We start from the raw sequence: 25097 nt of genomic DNA, 5'->3' as shown, positions 1-25097 counted from the left end.
GCTTAAACATGAGCCCTGGGGGAGTCCCATGTAAGAGACCCGACTTACTGCCGAATCTCCGTGAGAAAAGTTCAAATGTTTCTCACAAAGCAAGTTATATAACATATTATTCAATAGAGGCGGCAGACCCCGAGATTGTAATTTGTCTGACAAAACCTCTATTGAAACAGAATCAAAGGCCCCCTTTATGTCCAAGAATACTGAAGCCATTTGTTTTTTTTCGGCGTAAGCCAGTTGAATTTCTGAAGAAAGCAACGCAAGACAATCATTCGTCCCCTTGCCCCTGCGGAACCCATATTGTGTATCTGAGAGTAGGCCATTCGTTTCAACCCATCGATCAAGGCGAAACAAGATCATTTTCTCCAACAATTTCCGTATACAAGACAGCATTGCTATTGGGCGGTACGAATTGGAGTCGGACGCGGGTTTTCCGGGTTTTTGAATAGCTATAACTCGTACTTGTCTCCAATCATCTGGAACAATATTATTCTCCAGAAACCGATTGAATAGATTCAACAAGCGATGTTTCGCCACATCAGGGAGGTTTTTCAGCAAGTTGAACTTAATTCTATCCGATCCCGGAGCAGAATTGTTACATGAAAGGAGAGCAAGAGAGAATTCTACCATCGAAAACTCGGAATCAAGATCGCACCTATCTTGTGGTATATCTCGAATAATTCTTTGCACTGGAGCGGAATCGGGACAAACCTTTCGTGCAAAATTAAAAATCCATCGATGTGAATATTCCTCGCTTTCATTGGATGAAGAGCGATTTCTCATGTTTCGAGCCACTTTCCATAATTTTTTCATTGACGTTTCTCGTGACAAACCTCCCACGAAATTTCGCCAATAAGCACGTTTTTTCCCTTTGATCAAGTTTTTAAATTGATTTTCAAGGTCCAAATACTTCTGAAAATTTTCAGGGGTTCCACGTTTCCGAAAAGCTTTAAATGCATTCGATTTATCTCCATAAAGCTTGGAACACTGGCCATCCCACCATGGATTGGGAGGCCTTCGACGAATAGTGGAACCTGGGATGGGTTTCGTTTGAGCGCGAACCGCGCTGTCATATATCAAACGAGAAATGAAGTTGTACTCCTCCAATGGAGGCAAACCATCTCTGGAATTGATGGCTAGAGCAATCGCGTCCGCATATTTTTTCCAGTCAATGTGTCTTGTGAGGTCGTATGCCATGTTTATTGATTCAGAAGAATTCAACCCATTGGTGATAGAAATTTTGATTGGCAAGTGGTCACTACCGTTGGGATCCTGGATTACATTCCACTTGCAATCTAACGATAGTGAATTCGAGCAAAGCGAGAGGTCAAGAGCACTTGGTTTAGCAGGAGGTTTAGGTACACGTGTTGTTTCCCCAGTGTTCAAAACGGTCATATTGAAGCTGTTACAAAGGTCATATATCAACGATGAACGATTGTCGTCGTACTGTTCCCCCCAGGCAGTTCCGTGAGAGTTGAAGTCTCCCAAGATTAATCGTGGCTCAGGAAGGAGTGAGCACATGTCAACAAGTTGCTTGCGGCTAACCGCAGCTCTCGGAGGCCAATACAAGCTGACAATACAGAGGTCTTTGCCTCTGATGTTTGCATGACAAGCAACAGCTTCGATCCCTCCAATAGATGGAAGGTCAATTCGAAAAAATGAGTGGCACTTATTGATCCCCAATAGTACCCCTCCGTATCTGTCATCGCGGTCCAAGCGTATTATATTAAAATCGTGGAAAGAGAGATCATTTTGAGAAGAGAGCCAGGTTTCGGATAGAGCAAAAACATCACAATTGAGTTTATGAATTAGAAATTTGAATGTATCCAATTTAGGCATAAGACTACGACAATTCCACTGTAAAACAGTGATATCTCCGACCTCTCTATTTAAATTAGACATCAAGAGAGATAATCATTGCAAGGAGGGGCCATGTTTGCATCAATTGCTGCAAAATTGTCTTTAGTACTGGAAGCATTGCGGTGACAATGGTTCTGATGGAGTCGGAAACATTAAAACACGTGAAGATTTGATCCACAAGGTCAGACAACTTTATAAATCCCGATTGGGAAGTTGAACTTGACGGAAAAACAGGGACAGTTGGGGTTTTTGATGTCCCCTCGAGTGCTGGGTCGTTCGAAGGTGAACTATTACCACGGAGGCCAGGAGGGACCTGATTTTGCTTATCCGCTGCACTCGATTTTTTGGGCAAGCTAACAGGGGGTATCACCGGAGGGACTTGTCCTTGAACTTTGGGAGTGGTCACATTTTTGCGCCGGGGATTCCCTTGAGAAATAAACGGCGTGCCCCCGTTAGCTGTATCCGCTTCCATTTCGTCAACTGGCAACGTAGCGAAGACATTGTGTGTATTGATTGGTTGTTGTTCTTGAGCCAGTGGAGAAGCGCCCTTCAAAATTTCTGCGAAAGTGCGTTTAGAGCGTTCCCTCAAAGAGCGCTTCTGTTTCTCCCAGCGAGCCTTGTATGTTTCACAAGCTGAGAGCACGTGTGGGGATCCCCCGCAATATGGACACTTTTGCTCAGTCGCACTGCAGGATTTCCCCTCATGTTGTTCTCCGCAAGTGGCACATCGTTCTTTATTGGCACAATAAGCAGCCGTGTGACCAACTGACTTGCACTTTAGACAAGTCATTGGCTTTGGAATAAAAAGTCGCACGGCTAACCTCAATTTATCTACCATCACGTAGTCAGGGAGAGCTGAACCAGCGAAGGTGACTCGAAACGAGTTGGACGGCGTAAATTTCTTTTCTTCTCCTTCATGGGAGACTGTTCCGAGCTGGCGGCAACCCAAGATCTTAACAGTCGTCGAGGGCAGTTTTTTAAAACGGCCGGTACCTTCACTCGTAATGTATTCGCACGTCAAGCCCGTTTCGGTTATCACACCCTCAATTTCGACTATGTGAGAGGGTATGTAGACCCGATACTCAATTGTAAAATGCTGATCGACAACAATCTTGTTTGCGTCTTTTCGATCATTCACGACAACTCGCAATTTGTTTGGTCTAACCTTCGAAATTTCCGAAACGGAGGTATACCTTGCCAGATCTTTCGCGATCTGCATGACTCTCAACGCCTTTCCATTTGGCTTAGGCCTGAAGAAAACAACCCAGGGACCAGTTCCGGGCGCATCTTCTGGATAGACCTTTACACGGGGAGTGGGAATAACAGGGGGGGAAGGCGAGGACGGGGATTGAGAGTGGGAAGGCGAAGGTTGAGAAGGAGCGGGAAGAACAGAGGGAGAAGACGAGGTTGAAGGTAGAGTGGGATCGTTAAGGGCAGATGGGAGATTTGCTAGTTTTTTGGAGGGAGGCTTGGTAGGGTTAGCTGACTCGTCCCCAGAAGAAGTATCTTCCGTATTTGGAACACGTTTGAGTGACTTTTTTTTATCCGTTAGGAGGGAACTAGAGTCAGAGACCTCCATATCCGAAGGTCCCCCACTCTCTGCCATTTTAAATTTTCACTTATATTCTAAGTATTTTTTTAAACAATATTTCACAATAAAATAATTCACAAAAACAAAAAAAAAAAAAAACTTATAATTATTAAATATTTTCTCTCAGTATATTCAATCTTATTCACCTATGAACGCACTCCAGTGCAGATGAACGGGAGCGTGCTGAAAGCTCGTTGGTGGTGGGAATGTGCCTACGACACCACTACACACAGTCGTCGGTGAAAGCTTACCCGCACTGTCACTGTTGGCACGATGACTCGGCGAAATCTCCAATGTCGGCGAAGCAGCGACAAAACAAAAACCAATGCTTGGCTTTCCGAGGATGAAAGCCTTTATCCACTTGCAGGCAGGGCACTTCACTCACTATCCAGATAGTGAAATGAACTCTTCAGCGGCAAAAAACAACAATCACGCGGTAACCGATAACGGAACTTGGACGCGACTTTCCTTCGTCTGGTTACTTCGGGCAATCGGCGAAGAATGCGCTTAACATTTCACAGTTATTCAATTGTTTATCTAATGATTTTTTTTTAATTGCGATAGAAGCGTAGAAATATTCCCTATCAATTGATGCAAACGTCTTTCCGATCCAGTATGAAATGTTCGAGTTATAAGCATTCAGAATCTTTCATTTTTTCCTGCATGTTCTGTGTTTAGGTTTTCATTTTACCCCCCATATACTCCGGTTAGACGTAGTCCCACGTCAAAAAGGAGCACGTGCAAAAAATATGTGTTCGCTGCAGCAAACCTTTTATTGTTGTTCGGCAGTTATGTGAATCGGTCACGCTAGAATAATGTAGATGTACAACATGCACAATGCTAGCTTTGACATTGAAGATGTGAAAGAAAAGCGAAGCATTTGCAACTTGAGCTCCACTCTTGCCTGGAAATTGCAACGGCCAAACATCGAGCAGTCAACAGCCTTTGTTAAGGCAAAAATTGAGTAAAGTTTTGAAAAGAACGTATTTCATTCCAACTCATTTAAGGAGTTAGCAACTTCATTTCAGGTTGCAGTGAAAATATAAGACCTATGAAAATTTCTAATTTGTCGAAATTTGCTAATTTTTTAAGATTAGCTGTATTATTCTCAGAAGAAATAAGAACAAATTGATATTAGAAAAACTCTTTCCCTGTAGCAGAACCCTTGACTTGTTGGTTGGATTTCGTTCCCCGACCAATTTGTGAGCCTTAAAGTTTTGAGTTAGAAATGTTTAGTTAGGATAGACCCAATTGATATCTAACATTAGGTGACATGGTTTTTTTCTACAAGGAATTTCCAGTTAACGCGGATTTTCGAATTAACGTGGATTTCCCAATTAACGCGGTTTTTTACGAGTTACGTATCCCCCGCGTAAAAAAAACCAGGGTGTAATAGTTTTTACCATTTTTTTTTGTTGTTTTGCGGAACAAAATATTTTGAAATATTTAAATGAATTCAAAAAAAAAAACTAGAAAAAACATTTTAAAAATTGAAATAATTTTTTCCTGAAATTTTTTTTTTCAAATTTTGTTTAAAAATATTAGTAGAAGAAAGGAAAAAAGGCACTTTTACAGAGAAAAAGTTTATCTAAAACAACTTTTCCGAGTTTTCTTTGAACAACAACTACTAATGTTTTTCTCGTAACATTTTTGAGCGTGAATGCTCCCGATTTCGTTCTCAAATTGCAGAACATGTTAACCGCGATAATTTACTTACCAAAACGAGTAAAACAATGGAATTTCTGGTGCAAAAATGCCATACAATTGAGGAAGCCATAAGAGATAGAAAGTTGATGTCCATGAAAAAAAATCCAGGTTACAATATTATCGTAAACTTTTCCATTCGCTATATTGACTTTAAACAAAATTGGGATTAGTTGTATTTTTTTACAAAGAAAACGTGAAAACTTTTCCCCTGTAGAATTGCCCATCTTTCGATACATGGATGACCTTTAAGTTATTGTATACGCTATTCGTATTTTTTTTTTCAAAATTTAAATAATACGTTTATCAGAATAATTAATTTCATTATTATTTTTATTGTGTTGTTTGATATTTTCTAATGAAAATTCAAATAATTTCCCACATTTCATGTTTTGACCAATTTTATTTGGATCGTATAGTTTATGTTCTCCGCTTGTTTTTTTTTTTTGAAACTATGCAAATATGGTGGCAGCTGCTCGAAATCAGAATCGCGATTCCGCGTCAAATCAGCCGAAAAACAGCACATTTTGACGCGACCCTCGTCGAACTTATTGGAACTTGGTAAAGCGCTGACTCGATTATATACAGTTTCTCATTTCTTTTCACTGTATATAATCGAATCCTGTCTATAATCGAGTCAAGAAAAAAAATGTTTTATTCGTTTTTTTTGCATATGCTTTTCGTTTTTTGAATATAAAATAGGAATTTGATTTTTGATCCATCACCTTAAAGTCAAAAAACACCTTTCTCACATGAAATTTTTTTTTTCCAGATTCTCTCAGGAGGTGATATACGATCATATTTGTTAAAAAAATTCCCCCTACGCATATATTCGAATTTCAACGATGACAGAGTTATAGAACTTTTTTTTGTTTCAGACTCTGTTGTCTTGAACTGACTCTACATAAAAAAGTACGCTACGGAAGACGATTCTGTTGCTTTCATTTGAAAGTTGAGAAAATTTAGTACAGGATATAGTAGTGGAACATCTAAATTAGTGGATTTTAATAACATTTTGGAAGTGAAAAACTTAAAAGTTAATTATTTTTAATGTTATTAATAATGTATATTAATAATTTCATCCCAAAAATTTATATTAAATTAGATTGTTTCTATCAATTAAATGGAAGCTCTCTAACCGCTCTACAATTAGTTCTTTGTCATCCAACTTCTGTCGTTCTTAATTTGGTTGCAATATCGATATAAACATTTCCTGGTGAAAATTCAAGCAAAATCTTCAAAAATCACGAATTTTACCACACTGTACATGTAATAGCCACTTAAACTTTACCTTCACGCTGAAAGGTTACATTTCTCCTTGAAATAAGTCATATTGGAAATATAAAAAAAAAATATATTTTTTTTTCCAAACTGTATATAATCGAGTCTGCCCTGTACTTATGATGTAACCTACCCATAATCACAATTTTCGTTATTATATGACCAATTTAAATTACGACTCATTTTTTATAAGGACGTATTAAAAATCAGTAACATTTTTTTCAAAAAAACCGTTACTCGAAATCCAGATGACTGATGGAAATGTGATGTTTGACAAAATTGTTGAATTGCTGAATTTAATGAACTTTTTAGAAAACATAGCACGTACAAGAATCTTACTCAAAAATTGAATTTAATATTAAATAATTTTAAATTTTAAATTTTTTTGTGTACTTTTGATGAAAACCCCTTCCAGTTCAACAAAGTTTGAAGTACAGTGGTGCCATGGTAAACACAGCAAAATGGAGATATGAATTTTTGAAACTTTATGAAATTTCAATACTTTCTGGAATCGTTACGATTTTGAATTTTTTTTTTAAATTTATACATGTATTTTTAATTTTTTTAATTATGTAAAATATTTAAAAAATGAGTACCATACCCCGGGGGCAAATTGATCACCGGAATGAAATTGATTAAACGTATTACTGAAACATAAACTTTTAGAGGTATTATGCAATTTAATTTCAAACTTTTTAATTCTGACATGTTCAATAATCACCTGAAGGTTCTTTTTGTCAATGGCTCTCAAATAATCACTTATTAAACTGCATAAAATTTTTTTTTCTGAATAACATTTTCCTTTCCATTTTTATCTATTGAAAAGAAACAATTTTTTCAACACATCAAAACAATATTTATAGACGCTAAACATATTAATTCATTTCTAGCCAATACTTGATGAGTTGGATAAGTAATCAAATATGTACTTGTAATTACTATTCAAACAAGTGAGAAAAAACTATTTTATCCAAAAAGCACCACGAAAAACTAGAACCGAATCCCATCATGCGACATATCGAACGTCTTGGTTTGTTAAAACTAGCTCATTGGTGTCCATTTCAGGGCTTTTTGGCCACGTTAGGATAACCCAAGTGGTCTTCGGATAACCTGCAGATCAGTGTTTTAATCAAGTTAAGGAAAGGCATGACCACACCTTTGGGATTGAATCATCATGTTTTTGTACAGAGGACTTGATGTAGTCAGAAAAACAAACACGGTTGGGAATATACGAAGAAGGATCAACCTGCATGGTGATGAATTCATGATATAAGCTCATGAATCCAGAATGAAAATTTAGCTCGATAAGCTGCTCAAAATTTCCGATCACCAATGGGTTCATAACCTTACACCGGATGAGGAACCGAAGAGATAATAAATTGAAGCGATCTTTTAGTGGGAGTACGCCTGCCAAAACCTCGAGACTCATGGTATGCGTTGAGGGCATACATCCCAACGCGATACGGAGACAAAGATACTGAATTCGCTCGAGCTTAATGAGGTGTGTTTTGGCAGCTGATTGAAAACAGAAACTGCCATACTCCATCACTGAGAGAATAGTTGTTCGATACAACATTATAAGAACTTCGGGATGGGCTCCCCACCAGGTGCCGGTAATTGTACGGAGAAAGTTTATTCTTTGTTGGCATTTTTTACTCAGATACCTAATATGGGCCCCCCAAGTACATTTGGAGTCGAACCAAACCCCAAGATACTTGAATGACAAAGCATGAGTGATCGGTTTACCCAAAAGTTGAAGCTTTGGTTTTGCTGGTCTATGCTTCCTAGAAAAAACCACCATCTCTGTTTTCTCCGTGGAGAATTCCCTAGCCCAGTAAGGGTCCTTGCAGGTCGGATTCGTTTGATCCTACGACAGACACCACTCCATCATCTGCAAGTTGTCTAAGGCTGCAATTTTGTGTAAGACAATTGTCGATGTCGCTTACATAGAAGTTGTACAAAAGGGGGCTTAAACATGAGCCCTGGGCGAGGCCCATGTAAGAGACCCGACTTACTGCCGAATCTCCGTGAGTAAAGTTCAAATGTTTCTCACAAAGCAAGTTATATAACATATTATTCAATAGAGGCGGTAGACCCCGAGAGTGTAATTTGTCCGACAAAACCTCTATTGAAACAGAATCGAAGGCCTCCTTTATGTCCAAGAATACTGAAGCCATTTGTTTTTTTTTCGGCGTAAGCCATTTGAATTTCTGAAGAAAGCAACGCAAGACAATCATTCGTTCCCTTGCCCCTGCGGAACCCATATTGCGTATCTGAGAGTAGGCCATTCGTTTCAACCCATCGATCAAGGCGAAACAAGATCATTGTCTCCAACAATTTCCGTATACAAGACAGCATTGCTATTGGGCGGTACGAATTGAAGTCGGACGCGGGTTTTCCGGGTTTTTGAATAGCTATAACTCGTACTTGTCTCCAATCATCTGGAACAATAAAGGGTGTGTCACATCAAATTGCATCACGGAAAAAACAGAAGCGCTTACTACCACTATTGAAGCAGCACGTGGGCCCGATCATCTTCTGGCCGGATCTCGCTTCGTGCCACTATTCAAAGGACGTGTTGGAGTGGTACGAAGCCAACGGAGTCACCTTCGTGCCAAAGGAAATGAACCCGCCCAACGCGCCGAAGCTTCGCCCAATAGAGAAATATTGGACGATTATGAAGCAGGCCCTCCGGAAGAACCCAAAAGTTGTCAAATCGGAGGCGGACTTCAAGAGAAAATGGATTTCTGTTCAAAAAAAACTACAACCTGACGTTGTACAGAACCTTATGGACGGGGTAAAGAGGAAGGTGCGAGCATACGGGCTTGGGCTCGAAGTATGAATGAAAAGAAAATGCCAAAAGTTGTTTAATAGTTTTTATTTTACTGTCTAAAATTTTCAAAAGGATCGGTCTACTGGGCGAATTTCTACAGCGTTTTTTCCGTGATGCAATTTGATGTGACACACCCTTTATTGTTAAAAAGGATATTGAAATCACAAAAATCTGTATATAAGCAGGTGCCCGCTTGGAATTCACTCAGTTATGATTGCGTTACCTTTGATGTACGATCGCTGGAATCTGTTTGTTTCCCCAATACAGACTTCCAAATCAATGAGCCTGGGGAAAATCCACACGGAAATTCACTCAGTTACAAATATTCTTCTTCTTCTTCTTCAATGGCACTAACGTTCCTAGAGGAACTTCGCCGTCTCAACGTAGTATTACTTGCGTCATTTTTATTAGTACTTAGTTGAGATTTCTATGCCAAATAACACGCCTTGAATGCATTCTGAGTGGCAAGCTCTAGAATACGCGTGATCACAGTGCCAGTCGGAGGAAATTTATTTGACGAAAAATTCCCCCGACCAGAACGGGAATCGAACCCGAACACCCGGCATGTTAGTTATGACGCTAACCACTTGGCCAAGGGAGCACTGAAAAATATTAGCTCACGTAAAAACTTGAGTTTTTTTTTTTGAAAAACGAAAGATCGCTGAAAATCGGGTTTTTTTAAAAAAATGGTTGGGAGCCGATCTGGCGTAGTGGTAACATCCATGCCTCTCACGCTAAAGGTCACGAGTTCAATTCTCACTCCCGACATTCTTCCAAAAATGGAAATAAAAGTGACGAACCAGCCAAATGAGTTGAAAGTCACTATAATACAGATAGAAAAAAAAAATGGTTGGTACCAAAAGTCTTAAAATTGCATTACTCAATTGCATTAGATTCACTTTTATCTCGGAAAAAAAATTGTAAAAAAAATTTTTTTTGGCGCTTGGTTGTTTTTTTGTCTGAAAAGTCGATTTTAAACAAAAAAAAATATGTTACGGTAAATCTCGAAAAACTAAAATTTTAACGTCTGTAACACTAATAAATGAAGTTCGAATGAGCTAATATTTTGCATAGGGTATAATATCGTACAAATCAACGTTTCGCAACAAGTTGAAAAATTGAGATAATTATTTTTGTTGGCACTTAAAACCATATGTTTCGTCTCGTACTCCGAAAAATGTCCCAGAGTGTCGATTTTTGATAAAAAAATTAGATCTCGTCGTTTCATTCAATTTTAAGACATTCTGCATCAAATTTTTTTTTTTGAAAACTCCTCCCACCTTGGGTGATTTTTCGGTTTTCAACAAACTCAAACTTTGACCGCTTTGCGCCACTATCCCTTAAGTCCGATTGAGCTGATATTTCGCATAAGGTGTTTTTTAGAGGTGGTAAACATTTTGTATGGGGTAACTTTTGGAAATTTTAGGATCGATTTTCTCCCATACATTCATTGGCACCCTAATATAGATACACATGCAACACTGATCTTGCTGGAAAAACAAGTCGGTATCACAATAAAGTCTCGCCGAACAATTGGTTCGGAAAATGTTTAAGAAACAGCACTTTTCTATCGCACAACGGACGCTTCACCAACACCCCTAGGCAACATTTACAACCTTGAACACTAAATATTATTTCCCTTATGCCAATTGCAAATTATTGATTCTCATCGTTAGAATCCGAAGAACATCTATGAGTCGGTTATATGCCATTTGAAACACTTTCTTCTTCCATCACTTTTCATTGCGAAAACCTCCACTTCCCTCGGTTGTATTGGTTTCCATTTATAACACCGAATGATGTCCACCAACACTATCATTGTATGGTAATGTACACGAGAGTTCGGACATTCCAAACATTTAACGGGTGTTAAATAAAAAATGAGAATTTTTTCAATACCTTTCAGTAACTCAAATAAAGAGCGTAAAATTTTCTTTCTCCAAGATAATTGGTCTTTGGGCTCCCTAGAAACAGTAGGCGTGTTTGGTTTTGCTAGTTTGAATTTAGTCAAAGCAAAGATGGCGTCGAAACAGCACGTGCTCCGCGCACGCATTGTACGGTTCTACGAAACGCATTTCAAGCAAGGAAAAAAGTTCACGGTGGCACATTTTAAGGAAAAAAATGTACCTGTCAGTACGGTATATCGTATCCTGGGTTCCCTGAACGTAGAGCGGAAGGTCGGAAGTGGTCGTCCGGTGACGATAATGACGAAGCAGAGGAAGACATCGTTAAAGAAGCTGTTTGACAACAAGGACGCAGCCAGCCTGCGTGACGCCGGTCGGAAATATGGCTGCTCCCACGTATTAATCCATCGGACCCTCAAGATGAAAGGAATCGTCTGCAGGAAGAAGACGAGGTCGCCGGAGTACACGGAGGAGCAGATTGAGACGGTTCAATCACAGTGTCGGTGGATTACCAAAAAATACCGCGGGACGTCTTTCGATCTGGACGAGGAAAGCTATTTTCCGCTGTCCAAAACGTATATTCCAGAAAATGATAATTACTACTCCAGCGACAAGTCATCCACACCGCCTGAAGTGAAATACAAGTTCAAGCACAAGTTTGAAAAAAAGGTTATGTTGTACATCGCCATTTCCGACCGGGGCATTTCAAAGCCTTGGTTTAAGCCGAGCGGTCTGGCAAACTACCAACAAATCTATCGAGAAGAGTGCCTCGATAAAATCCTGTTGCCGTTCCTGAACGAGCATCACGAGGATGGGAAGTACGTCTTCTGGCCAGACAAGGCGTCTTCCCATTACGCCAAGAAGACGCTGGCGTATCTTGAGGAGAAAAAGATACCGTTCGTGCCGAAAGATCGTAACCCAACAAACTTGCCCCAGTGCCGCCCAATAGAGGATTTCTTTGGCTCACTCAGTGCCCTAGTGTATAAAAAATTAGTGGGTTATATCTATGATATAACCGCAAGGTTCACGTGGAATTACCTTAGCTGAGCAATCATTCGTTTGTATTGATTAAATTCTTGATTGAATGAAACAGTTTCCAAATTCAATTGAGTTCAATATATTTGCTCTGTGAGTGAAAAAAATGAACAAATGCCGTGTAAAGTCAATTCATTTATTGTGATTGATTGTTCTTCGTTACAAGTAAATTTAATGACGGAACTTTTACGTTTGGTATGATGACTAGAACAAAATATATGTACGGAAGAATTATCAAACGTTTGATGAACCAGCCTAAGGCTGAAAATCAAACGATTATTTTATTTTACATTTTCCTCTGAAGTTTACATCCCAAAAGTGTACATACTTCTCGAATCTCGAATTTGCTTGAAACTGGGAAGTTCATTCGCTTCTAGTGGCTGCACGATTTTCCCAGGTTCCTAAGTTTAGAAGATCATGTTAGGACAGACATATTCCACTCTGCACAAAGGCAAGCGAGGACAAAAGTACTCGCAGTTTGCATTTATTTGCAGAGCCGATTTCCCCAGAAACCTCGGTTTTGAAGTCTGTGTTAGGGAAACACATTTCAATCGGAACAAAAATACCCCCGATTTGTATGAATTCGCAATGCCGATTTCCCCACGCTTCATGGATTTGAAGTCTGTGTTAGGGAAACACATTCCAGTCGGAACAAAAATACCCCCGACTTGCATGAATTTGAAATACCGATTTCTCCAGGCACCTTGGTTTAGAAATCTCTATTAGGGAACACATTTCGGTGGGAACAAAAGCTCCCCCTACTTTCGTGTGTTCTTTTCCTTCTTTTTGGCTTTAAGAGGGTTTAAACTTTTCAGTTCACTCGCCTCTAGGCTCTTTCGTGTGCTTGCAATGCCGATTTCGCTGCTTGGTTTTAAAGTCTGTGTTAGGGAACATTTTTCGATGAGAACAAAAGTCCCCCTACTTTCATGTATTTGCAATGCCGATTTCCCCAAGGCTGCTTGGTTTTGATGGCTGTGTTAGGGAAACCGTAAATCGGGCCAATCAAAACGATGCAGTTAGGGCGTTTAGATAACGCCTAATATGTTACAGTTATTCAATTGTTTATCTAATGAAAAACAACATTTTGTTAGTTGCGATAGATGCGTAGAAATATTCCCTATCAAGTGATGCAAACATCTCTCCTATCCAGTACGAAATGTTCGAGCTATAAGCATTCAAAATCTTTCATTTTTTCCTGCATGTTCTGTGTTTAGGTTTTCATTTTACCCTCCATATATTCCGGTTAGACGTAGTCCCACGTCAAAAACAATTGGAGGGCCAAGGACACGAAGCAACTGACTACAAGAATCCGGAATTGTTTCCGGAAAATGGACGTAAGTGCCGTACAACGTTCTTGTGAGAGCATCGCGAAAAAGTTGCGAAAAAATTCTTATTTAACACCCGTTAAAAGAGTATATAAAACATACGTACACCAATTTGTGCTTCGATGAATGATATCTTCTGACACTGACTCGCACTACCTCGCACAAAGTTAAGCATGAAAAATCTTATATTGAGGGAAAAACATATGTCTAAAAACATTTTCTTCTTCCATCACTTTTCATTGCGAAAACCTCCACTTCACTCCTGAAAAATCAATAAAAAAAATTGGCCCTTTTCAAAAAGTAGTCTAATTTTTTTGCAGATTTCAAGGATTCAAAGTTGCTTAAATAACCATTGTCTTCACACCCCCAAAGTGTCACTGCAATAACAGCTGCAATTTATGATGCTGCACTTCGCTTTGCAGTTTTTTGTTGAGTTTGTTAAGTGTATTTCAGCTATATGTCAAATGGTCATTAAATGTTCCGCGATTCATTCGAACGGTTTTATTTGGTAACCCTACCGAAGTCAGTGCTCCCATTCGATCTTACTTTTTCGCAGCGCCAACAGTCAACCATAAACGATGACCCACCACAACAGCGTGTTGTGAATTTGCGCTCGCGCAAATTGTGTTTTCTCTCTCTTTCCCTTTCGCTCCATCCATCTATTCATCCTTTTGACTTGACTATCGCACGGGAAGACCCAATCGAAGATCGCGCAAGATCGCGGCGTATTGCCGCGCGCTCTCTCTCCCGCGTAGATCGCAGCATGAATGTTGCTTGTTTAGGTATTGTCGATGACCTCAGAGTCATCTTATCGCGACCGGGGGAATTCCCTGGCTGATATACATACGGTGGATTCTTGCGAGACGGACGATCATTCGAAGTTGTTATTTCTGCCAGACTGGACGTGAATAGCTGCTGTGTACGGAACGATGGGGAGGAATTCGCTGCTGCTATTTGCTTGGTGGTAATTTCAAAATTACAATTCACACTTTGGGTGCATTCTAATGAAGATTTGTATGTTCTCCAGTGCACTATCAGTTTTGGGGTTGGTAGCGGCCCAAGCGGTGGTCGAATGCTCGGATGAACCCGTCTGCAAAAATTTGAAAGTGCTGGCGCATCAGCGCCAGGATATCGAGAAAGTTGTCCGTGATCACCCAGCGGTTCAGGAACTTGATTTGAGCGGTAATTTGTTGAAAGAAATGCCGAGCAGTGCTTTACAGAGCGCTTACCAGTTGCGATCGCTGAATTTATCCTTCAATTTGCTCGAAGAGGATGTGCTAAGAGATGTCAGGAATTCTCCGCTGCAAAATGTTGATTTGACGTACAATCAGCTAACGGTGCTCACAGTGCCTGCAACCGTGATAACGTTGCGAGCAGTTCGTAACCGGCTCGTGCGAATATTTGCCCAACAAAATCGCGGTTTGAGAGAGCTATTCCTATCCATGAATCATTTCGACAGCATGGATGGTTTCAGAGACTTGAATTCGTTGACCAGCCTAGATCTTTCGTGCAATCGGATTAGAGAGGTGAGCTTGGATATGCTATCAAGGATGGGTTCACTCGTTTATCTGAACCTAGCGAACAATCACATTCATGCCCTGTCCGGATCGGGAAGTTTACCGAGGCTTGAATATTTCGATGTATCCAACAACCTCCTCACGTTTCCAGATATTAGTGGTATGCCTAGTATGAAAGAGTTGTACATTCAGAACAATAAGATTGTGATGTTAACCCAGGCTCCGGTGATGCAAAATTTGAAGGTAATTGATGTTGGTGGTAACGACTGGGACTGCACGAATTTAAAGAGTCTGCTCGGTGCTAATCCTCGGGCCAGACCGAAGACAGACCTCTTGAAGTGCCCGCAGACTTCCTACAACAACATATGTTGTTCAACGTCCAAAATCCCCTTCGCTGATCGGTTGATCAGTTACCACAAAAAAGAATTCTACGTTTTGAGAGAGGGCACGGAACGACGTCAAAAAGGCTACAGCTGCGATGACTACACACCAAGCGTTTGCGATGGGGACGACAATCTGGTATACAAAGTGGCCGGAGCTGCCGTGCAGGATGTCAACTTACTAGCCAAAGGTAGTGAACAGAGACTCTTAGCAGAGCTTCAAAGGAAGAAAAACCTTCTCAATACGGCGAACAACAGCTATCAGGTCTACCTCAGAGAAAACGAGCTACTGGCAACATCGGTAAACGAGTTAAATGATTTCATCCAAGAGAAGTACACCCACGCAGGACTATCGGCGCCGGGCGAATCGTTGGCCAAACTGAAGGCATTGCTGGCACAATATGAGGCTAATCACAGTGAACTGAAAAAGCTAATTGATGCGGAGGAAAGCAAACATAAGGATCAACTGCGCGAGGTTACAGAGGTCCAGGGAGAGCTGGGAGATTTGCACTACCGGGAGGAGATCCAACAGAAAGAGTTCAACAAACGAAACGCCACTGTCACCGGTTATCAGACCAGAATCAATGAGATACGGAAGCGCTTGAACGGAGCGAAACCCTAACTGAGTTCGATCATTGCGTTGTATCTTATGCGAGATCCAAAATATATACTCCTTGTAGTAGCTAGGAAGTGAAATTTAAATTGAAATAAAATATAATGCCAATGAATTTCTTGAATGTGTTGAAGAAACGCCTTGACAAATACCTGCACAAACGTCCTTTATATGCTTTCTCTCGTTTTAAATTGCTCCAATGCTTATCGTCAAGTTGACCAAGTGAAATGTTGACCATTTGTGTTCTATCAATTCCTGGTTTCCCGGGAATATATTATTTTTGGAACCGAAAGATGCGTCACCTAAGATTCTCAGAGTTGTTGATGGAAATGTGAACAATGATCAACTATCTGAACGCCACATGAAAGAAGTCGTGGAACACCGACATAATACTAAGACTGTGCAACACACTACAAAAGATAGGCTTGCTAGGAGCTTGTTGCATCAGAACAGAGCCGATGCGCTCGAGAACAAATACGAATGGCATCTAAAAGTTTAGAAGATGTGCTATTTACGTGTACAGGAAATGAACAAGTTCTAAGTTTCGCGCATCGAAAACAAGCAACACACACAAAGCCAGATGCAATTCAAGTGAAATATTCGCTAGCGTTCACAGCTCGAGGGGAAACATAAAATTCAAAACGAGCAGAATAAGCGACCTTTGTTGTTTCGAGCACGGAAAGATTCTGAGAATTTTCCTCAGAGGAGATGCAATACCTATACGTTAGCGACAGCTTACTTACTAAGCAAGGGTGGAGTTTACATCGCAAAAATTCTCTTTTCGCTATCCCTCTTCGTTGTTTCTATTCTAACGGCTGCATAAGTTGCCCATTATTGACAGCTCTGTTCGGAAAGAAAAACACAAATGGGAATGGGAATGCTTCCAATTTTCACCAATTTATACCATATACAGACTATAGGGTTGTAATGTATAGCATATCAAACAAATCTTAGAAAATTTTCGATTCAATTGGTATGCAAATCGTTAAAATCCGTTTGCAGCAAAAATAGTTATTAACGTTAACTTTATTTCACGAAAACGTGACCTGTTCTCTGATTTGGCATCCTTAATGTATGACGTAGTCCTACGTCAAAAGTAATCGGATCTGAAGCTTCGAATATATGTTTGATTACCACCATTATTATCATTATTATCTGTTCATTCAGTTTATTTATTTGTCGTCAATCATAGGTAGACCGTTTCGTCTTTGACACAGTTTGATTATAAACGTGAAGTATAATTTTTGTTTCTCATATTACGAGTGGTGTCATGAAATTATGATTTCCCCGAATTGCTGTTGTCAAGAGAAAAGAAGAAGATGCAATAAATCACAGTTATTTAATAAGGTGTCGATTTGACCCGGTTTCGACAGTTTTGCTAATCGCTTGTAAATCAAAATTAAATTGCTAAAGAAACTGAACTATCAAAACAGATTCAATACGCTGAAATGTATTGAAAAATATTCAAAATATGAATGTTATAAAAAATATATTAATAAATATGTATAAATTCTGTCGGCTTTTTGTGTTTTCAAAAATAAATCACTGATTTCCGGTGTTTGGAAATCTGTCAATAATAAACTACAATATGTCATGCTGCCTACCACTCACTAATATTTACCCAAAATAGGTGGATAATTCATAATTCAGGGCTAATGGGAGTTTTCACTTTTGTTGCACCAAGTGAATAAACGAAGCGAGGAACGAAGCCTGTTGAAGTGACATCCGAGTTGAACCTAGTTGATCCGCACATATCATCGCTTTCTAACTATTATTTATCATTGCTGCATAGACGAGTGCAAAGCGTTTGTAATTCTTTCTGTACCATTATAAAAAATTACAAACGTCATCATTCAGCCATCGTTAGTGGCGAGCGGCTAGTAATCTTTTGCGGTCTACATGAGTTGCAGACTGTTTCGCAGGTTGGATACTGTTGTCGGTGGTTCTATTGCCTGACACGCGAAAGTCAATTTTGTTTGCGACATACAAACGCGAGTAAAATTTATTTTTGCTAGTGATTTCTAGCTAGAAGCACACTATTAATGACACTAGCGGAGTTATTCGTTGTTTTCGTTCGCGTTTATTTAACTCGAACATATTTTCCGCATCAGCTAAATATAGTTGAATCCGCTCTGATCAATATTGAGGAGAAGACAAGAAAAAAAGTAAGTAGAATTAGAAAACGCGTCAAAAATAAAAAGCTGACTACCCTAGTGTGCATTTAAGGGGGAACCCCGGCCAAGGAAGAAAAAAACAAATTTTTGTTTGAATTTTGGGAAGCTTATTCCCTCAAAAATTTTGTCCTAAAAGAATATTCGATATTTTATTTTGTTTGAAATCCAGAATTATGAAGTCATCTCAAAGGATATAGTATAGCTGTAAGAATTTTCAAACGCGTTTTTCTCGAAACCATGTTTTTTCAACTGGTAATATCGATATCTTCGGATCTACTCGACCATTTTGGGTGAAATTTTTTATCAGCATGTTAAAATAATTTATCTAAGGTGTTACATAGCCGTTTTTCGATATCTCATTTTTTTGATTTTTTTAAAAAACTCATTTTTACTAAAAACGGCCACCATTTTAGCAATTCATTTTCAAAAACCCCTTTGTAACGCTCTAGGCATTATCCTAAAGTTTCAAAATATACATAGGAATTCGTTCTCAGACACCCCGATGCTTCAGAACCAATACCACCAGAAAGGTATCGATTTTCAGACAGCATCTACGCATCCAGCTATCAACAGCGCAATAATCATTATCCATGCACTCAAAAAAAAATGGAAAATACATCTTCAAATATACCTTACCCAATAATCCGAATGCCCGAACACTTCTCTGTTTTCCTAACATCCGAAAAAAAATAACGAGAATTCCTTATTTTTCGACCTTTCAGACAAGGGTCCCCCCTTAGTGGTACGCTATGGGTCGGGTTCAGTCGTGGTAACAGAGTATAAATTCAAGGTGCATGACGACATTCGATGCGTAGTATATGAGAGACGAAGAAGATTTTAAACTTACAACATCGAAAGCGATCATGACGTTTTGGTTCGCAACAAATCGGGAACAAAATTTCTTCTTCAATTTTCAACCGAAAGGCACAGCTCACACTGCAGTAAAACACCTTTTTTACAGCCAGCGAAAACGCACTTTTGATAAGGAAACAATGTTCGAAATCGAGATCGGAAAAAGTCACCAATAAGTCCGAAAATGATTCCAAAATCCCATAGTTCTTTTCCACAATAAAAATATCAAAATCGATAAATAACAAAAAAAAAAAACAATAAAACGGGCTTTCTTTCGATGCTCTGATTGTTGTCCAATAGTGCCAAGATGTTGTAGATGCCGGAACGGGCGTATCCGGGCGTTCACAAAGTGCCGCACGATGTTCGTTTTCGACGCGGCGGGGTACCGTTCTTTGAACGCGCACACTTCTAAATCGAGTAGCTTCACTGTTTTTGCCATCACAGTTAGAGTTCGACTGATAGAACTGTCATTTTTTTTCTGCTGACTCATGGGTTACTATGATCGATGCTGCATGGGTAGTTTCGTCAGTGCGTGTGAAGGTAAACCCATGAAAAATCGGCAATTTTTGTTTATTTTTTTAATGCAAACGTTAAGTTTGAAGCCTAAGGGTACTATTGGAAGCGTGAAGTAGAATGTGATTGTTCGAAGAAAAATGTTTTTGAATATTGAAATTTGTAAGTTTAATTATTTTGATATTCCAAATGGTGGCCTTGAAAAGAGCTATTTCTTACATAAATTAAATCCTTCAATCAAATTTTGAGAGCTGATGTGGTAGAAAGATTTGAATTTTGAGCTCCTTGGCGTACTGTAAAAATAATTGGAGAGCCACGAATTGTAGAGTAGGTTGGTAGAATCGAGAGATGCATTCGCAAAGTTGACAAGAAGACCGTATATCGCTCCTGTTCCGATATCAAACGGAAACGTGGCCGAATATCTGATTACGGATCATTTTCAAATTTTCACCACTTTTTTCAATACGAGAACTGACCATGATTTACAGAGAAGCAGAGAAGCATACACAAACTTGGGTTTTACACGCAGTTATGATCCATTAAAGTATAACATATTTCCTAATGACTTGAAAGCCATCATAAATATAAGAGTTTTCAAATTTAAACTGTAACACTATGTGATTAGAAATGAGAATTTGTATATTTTGTTTGTATAATTATTACCTGTCTTCTTTTATTGTTGTTTAGATCAATGTGGTCGATAGAGGCATAAATGCTTTCACTTTACACTGATTTAGTCTTTCCTTTTTATAATAGGAGTACCGGTAAGTGTCTTCGTTTTTTTTTAAATTAGTGCTTTATTCTGCAAAAATGGTTACAATTTTAATATTCAAAGTATTGCCCATCGCTAGTCACAACTTTTTCCCATGTTTCTGACAATTCAGGGATCTCTTTGCGGAAATAATCAGCCGGTTTGTCGGCTAACCACGAATCGATCCAATTTTTGGCTTCATCAAAATTGGAGAAGTGCTGGTCAACCAAGTCATGTTGCATCGATCGGAAAAGGTACTAATCGGACGGGGCAATGTCTGGAGAATACGGCGGGTGGGATAGGACCTCCGTAATGGTTTAATTCGCTTTTAGCAGCTCATAGTACACCACACCCAGCTGGTTCCACCAAATAGACAGCATAACCTTCTGGCCGTGAATATTCCGCGCGGCCGTCGATGTTGATGCATGGCCGGGTTATCCTTATGTTGCCCGTAATTTAGGATTGTCGTAATGGACGCACTTTCTTTTATGCCGTTGGAGCAGTTGTTCGCACGTGAAAAAACGGCGTTCGACGTCTCGTGGCTTCAATTTATACGGCACCCAATGTCCTATCTTCGGATCATTTCCATGGCTTTTAATCGATCGGATATGGTTTGCTGAGCTACTGCAAGTGTATCTGCAAGTTCTTGTTGCGTTTTTGACGGATCTTAATCGAGTAAAGCCTCCAATTATTCATCTTCAAACTTTATTGGCGGTCCGGAACGTTCATCGTCTTCCAAGTCAAAATTACCACTTTTAAACCGTGCAAACCACGTCTGTCACGTTCGCTCAGTTGGAGCAAGGTCATCATAAACTTCCACCAAAATGCGATGACTTTCCGCAGCTTTTTTCTTCATATTGAAGTAGGGGAGGTGAGGGTAAAATGGACATGTTAAGAAGAACTTCAGTTATATCTTTGGAAACTCATGTTTTCCAAAACTTTGATGCAGTTTATTGCAATTCAATATACTGTTTTTATACCTAATGGGCCAAATATTTAACAAAAAAGTGTTTTTCAATGTTTTTCACTGAAATAAAAACAGACCAAAAAGTAAAACTTTTTTTTTCCATCCGGGTAAAATGGACATATAGTAGGGGTAATATGGACAGGTTTGAAATACATGAAGCGTAGAGGTTTATCGATCACGACAAGAATAATTTTATTCAACCAATGTCTGAACTCATCACTGATGTCCGTTAAATGATGAAAAAATCGAATTAACCCACCTAGAAGTGATATCGTGCTTTTCAGCAGTATAAGCGGACGGACCCTCAACTATTTTGCTTTTGGTTCCAGTCAGCTTCAAAACATGCCACATTTGGCGATTTAAATTCATTTTTAGACGTAGGGCATTCCATAGGAATAGATTGAATAGACTCTTCACAGTCCATCTCACTCCCACTGGTAACTGTCCATTTTACCCCACCAGTACAATTATTTCAATAATTGAAATTTTCCACTCAAAAATGAATTTACTTTTCCGTACATACCTAATATCGCTTATCTGTTGACTCACAATCCAAAATAATATCATTAGCGAATTTATTTTTGACATTAAACCACTCAAAATGCTTAATATCGAAGCAGCGTAAATTACATCCACACGCGGAATCATGTATGATTTTCGGTTTTTGTTTCTTTTTTCCACTTTTGATCAGTATTTATTGCCATAGGGTGGCTTAAATATTATAGAATAACATGTAGAAGGTGTTATCATTAACAGAGATCTGAAATTCAAAACGTAGCTATACAAATCAACCACCTGTCCATATTACCCCCACTGTTCGTATTACTCGCGGTTCCCCTAATGAAGTAACACTCCCCGCAAAAACACTCTCGTTGGTACGAAATTCGACATATTCGAAGTGGCAAAAAACTATGTTGTTTATGCTTCGACTTTTTGACATATACTGAAAAAGACGTGCAATGACAGTAGCTTACCGACGAATGTCTGGAAATTTGATTCGCTGGAATAATAATCAAGTTGCGCCATCTGTTGTAGAACCGAAGAAACTTACCGGTACACCTAATATTTTTTTCTTATACTGTATCCCTTTAAAGAAACTAAGTTCCACTGGGATTTCAATTTTGCTTGCAATTGGATTCTCCACACTATTTCTGTTAGTAAGTGTCCACTACCAGTGGACTCCTTGTGTTCGCCGCACCAGCCCCTCGAACAGATCTGTGACGGTGTGTAACGCAACTCTAACGGATGATCTGGGAAGTATGGGAGAAAGCGACAGTAGGAAAAAACGTAAATATAAACAAAACAGATAGTATACAAAAAGCGGTGATTTGGTTAATTGGGGATTGGAAAACATTAAATACGTGATTTAAATTGGAATCAGTTGAATTTTAAAAGTAAAGGTGAACTATAATTTATTATGTAAATATATTAAAACCTATACGATTTACAGGCTAGTAAATAGACACTTAAGTGTCGTGGAAAAAACAGTTTGTGATAGGAAAAAACATTGTGCGGAGACCAAAATGTAAGCGAAGAAATGAGATTGTTGTAGAACCTATCCTAAATCAATATATACATTTATAGCTTTAAGCGGATCAAATTATATACACGGTTGATTGGTTTTTGTTTTGTTTATGTTTACGTTTTTCCTACTGTCGCTTTCTCCCATACTTCCCAGATCATCCGTTAGAGTTGCGTTACACACCGTCACAGACCTGTTCGAGGGGCTGGTGCGGCGAACAGTCTCCCCCTCGTGTCGCCTTAACTTCTGGTTCAGCGTCACCAGATTTTTCTACATCCAGCAAAGCCAATATCGTAACAGGTCTCCTCAAAATCCCTGCTGACGTCATCACCTCTGCGCAACGAGTAATTCCATCTTTTCCAGGAATTGTATGGATCACTTTTCCACGTAGCCTGATATTCTCATCCACCATGAGCACCAAATCCCCTATCTTGATCGGTCTTACATCTCGGAACCACTTTGTGCGTCTTATAATGGTCGGTAGATATTCCACCACCTAGCGGCGACAAAAGATATCTATGGTGTGCTGAACCATGTTCCAACAACCCCATTCCCTCATCCGTTGGAAGTTTTTCTGGTTCTCGTACTCCATTGGAATTGAGGAGCAAGAAGTGATTGGGCGTTAACGATTCATGGTCAGCCGATTCCAACGGAACGAACGTCAACGGTTGAGAGTTCACCATGCTCTCAGCTTCTGCCAGTACCGTAGCGAGCGATTCTATCACAACACCTTGAGCCTTCTTGTTGCCGGATGGAGGACTTCGGAATCCTTTTGAGCAAAGCCTGTATTTTGGCTAATGTAGCTAAAAGCTAATATAACAATTTATTCAGGATTTCATTACAAGCAATTTCATGTCTACTCACATTGGTTCCTAACCTCTCCAAGTTACGTCTACTTTGCTTAATAGGCGCCTTAGAGGCCCTTATCTAAATAATAATAAATTTAGTTTTTATGCAACATACGTTTGAGACTGTACTTTCCGTGCAAAATCAATAAATATTGAAACAAATACACTTTTCTTCGTCTACTATGAATTATATAATCCTCACAAACTCTTTCTGCAGCTTCCATTATCGATCCTATCTTTTATTGTTTTCTCTAAGCACCGGAAAGTACAATCTCGTCGAAAAACAATATTTCATACTGCTGAGGGCATTGCGGATTCGTTATTACTCTCCGCAACACTTCTGTTGTTGGGAACAGTGGAGGGTATTAAAAAAACTACGAATGAAATCAAACAACGAAGCGGATTTTGAATCATAAGAACGATTCGATGACCAAACCTATTTTATAGCTTTTGAACAATGTTTTATCATTAATTAATAAATTGAACAAAACAAACTGATACACTTGAATTCGATCAGATTAATTCGGGAACCAGAACACTTTTTCTCACTCTTGGGTGATATATGTCAAGAACAATACATCAAATCGTTAGATCAACCCTGGGTGATTTTGAACTTGAAGAAGTCATGAGATAACTTCGTCGGTATTGAAGCTGCGAAAACATACCCGATTAATTCAATTAGTATGAAAAAAATCAATGACTTCATAGAAACTTATTTCTTTTTTCATGCCTTTTTTATGACAGTTATCCCATTTTTGAATTGCTACATTACATTTAATATTAACGTTACAATGCACCACAACCATTTATAATAATAAATATTATAAAAAATGTATTTACGTAGCGCAATTTAAAGAAACGTACCCTGGCAAATGTGTAAGCTTCCATTAGTGAATACCATCGATACCCTCGTGATAACTATGCCAATCAATGATTACAAACCAAAGATGCTTCAAATTTGGACTTAAAAGTTTATACAGATGTCATTACAGATTTACTGAGAAAAAAACTAAAATAAAAAAAAAATTTCAAATCCAAAACACAGATTTCATAATTGCAACCCTGATGGGAATATCTATCTTCATGTAAATTTATGTGTTAAGCCACATTAATTGAAAAAATAAAATACATATGTACCATTATTTTTTCTGATTATAATTGAAAAAGAATTATCCATTTTTAGACTAAAAATAAACTTTTTTTTTCTTTATTATAGTGATTTTCAACACATTTCGGCTGGTTCGTCACTTTTACTTCCATTTTTGGAAGAATGTCGGGAGTGAGGATTGAACTCGTGATCTCTGCGTGAGAGGTATGGATGTAACCGCTACGCCAGATCGCCTCCTAAAAATAAACTCCAAATTGTAGACATTTCAAGAATACCCTTTTAAGTTCGGCTATTTGTACCGGACTGAGCCACTTACTGTCGG

General features: G+C 39.0%; 2 protein-coding genes across 27 annotated transcripts in view; both read left to right on the top strand.

Annotated features, from left to right (window-relative positions):
• The window catches only part of LOC129771300 (potassium voltage-gated channel subfamily KQT member 1), a 1095885-nt gene that overhangs the window by 482298 nt on the left and 588490 nt on the right, over positions 1 to 25097 (top strand). Inside the window, exon 2 of one of the 26 annotated variants that reach the window (XM_055774821.1) lies at positions 24884 to 24979. The exons of the other annotated variants lie outside the window; for them this stretch is intronic. The gene's annotated coding sequence lies outside the window, so the exon portion shown is untranslated. The remainder of the gene's footprint in view (positions 1 to 24883; positions 24980 to 25097) is intronic. 26 annotated transcript variants of the gene reach the window in all.
• Positions 14343 to 16155, top strand: LOC129771305 (uncharacterized). The gene is made up of 2 exons (XM_055774826.1): positions 14343 to 14494; positions 14558 to 16155. Exons 1-2 carry the CDS (start codon positions 14460 to 14462, stop codon positions 16047 to 16049), a joined length of 1527 nt encoding a protein of 508 aa, XP_055630801.1. The 5' UTR covers positions 14343 to 14459; the 3' UTR covers positions 16050 to 16155.

Source organism: Toxorhynchites rutilus, chromosome 2, assembly GCF_029784135.1.
Source record: "Toxorhynchites rutilus septentrionalis strain SRP chromosome 2, ASM2978413v1, whole genome shotgun sequence".
NCBI classification, from domain to species: Eukaryota; Metazoa; Arthropoda; class Insecta; order Diptera; family Culicidae; genus Toxorhynchites; species Toxorhynchites rutilus.
Note: the sequence above shows the minus strand (reverse complement) of the source record. Positions and strands in the feature narration are given on the sequence as shown.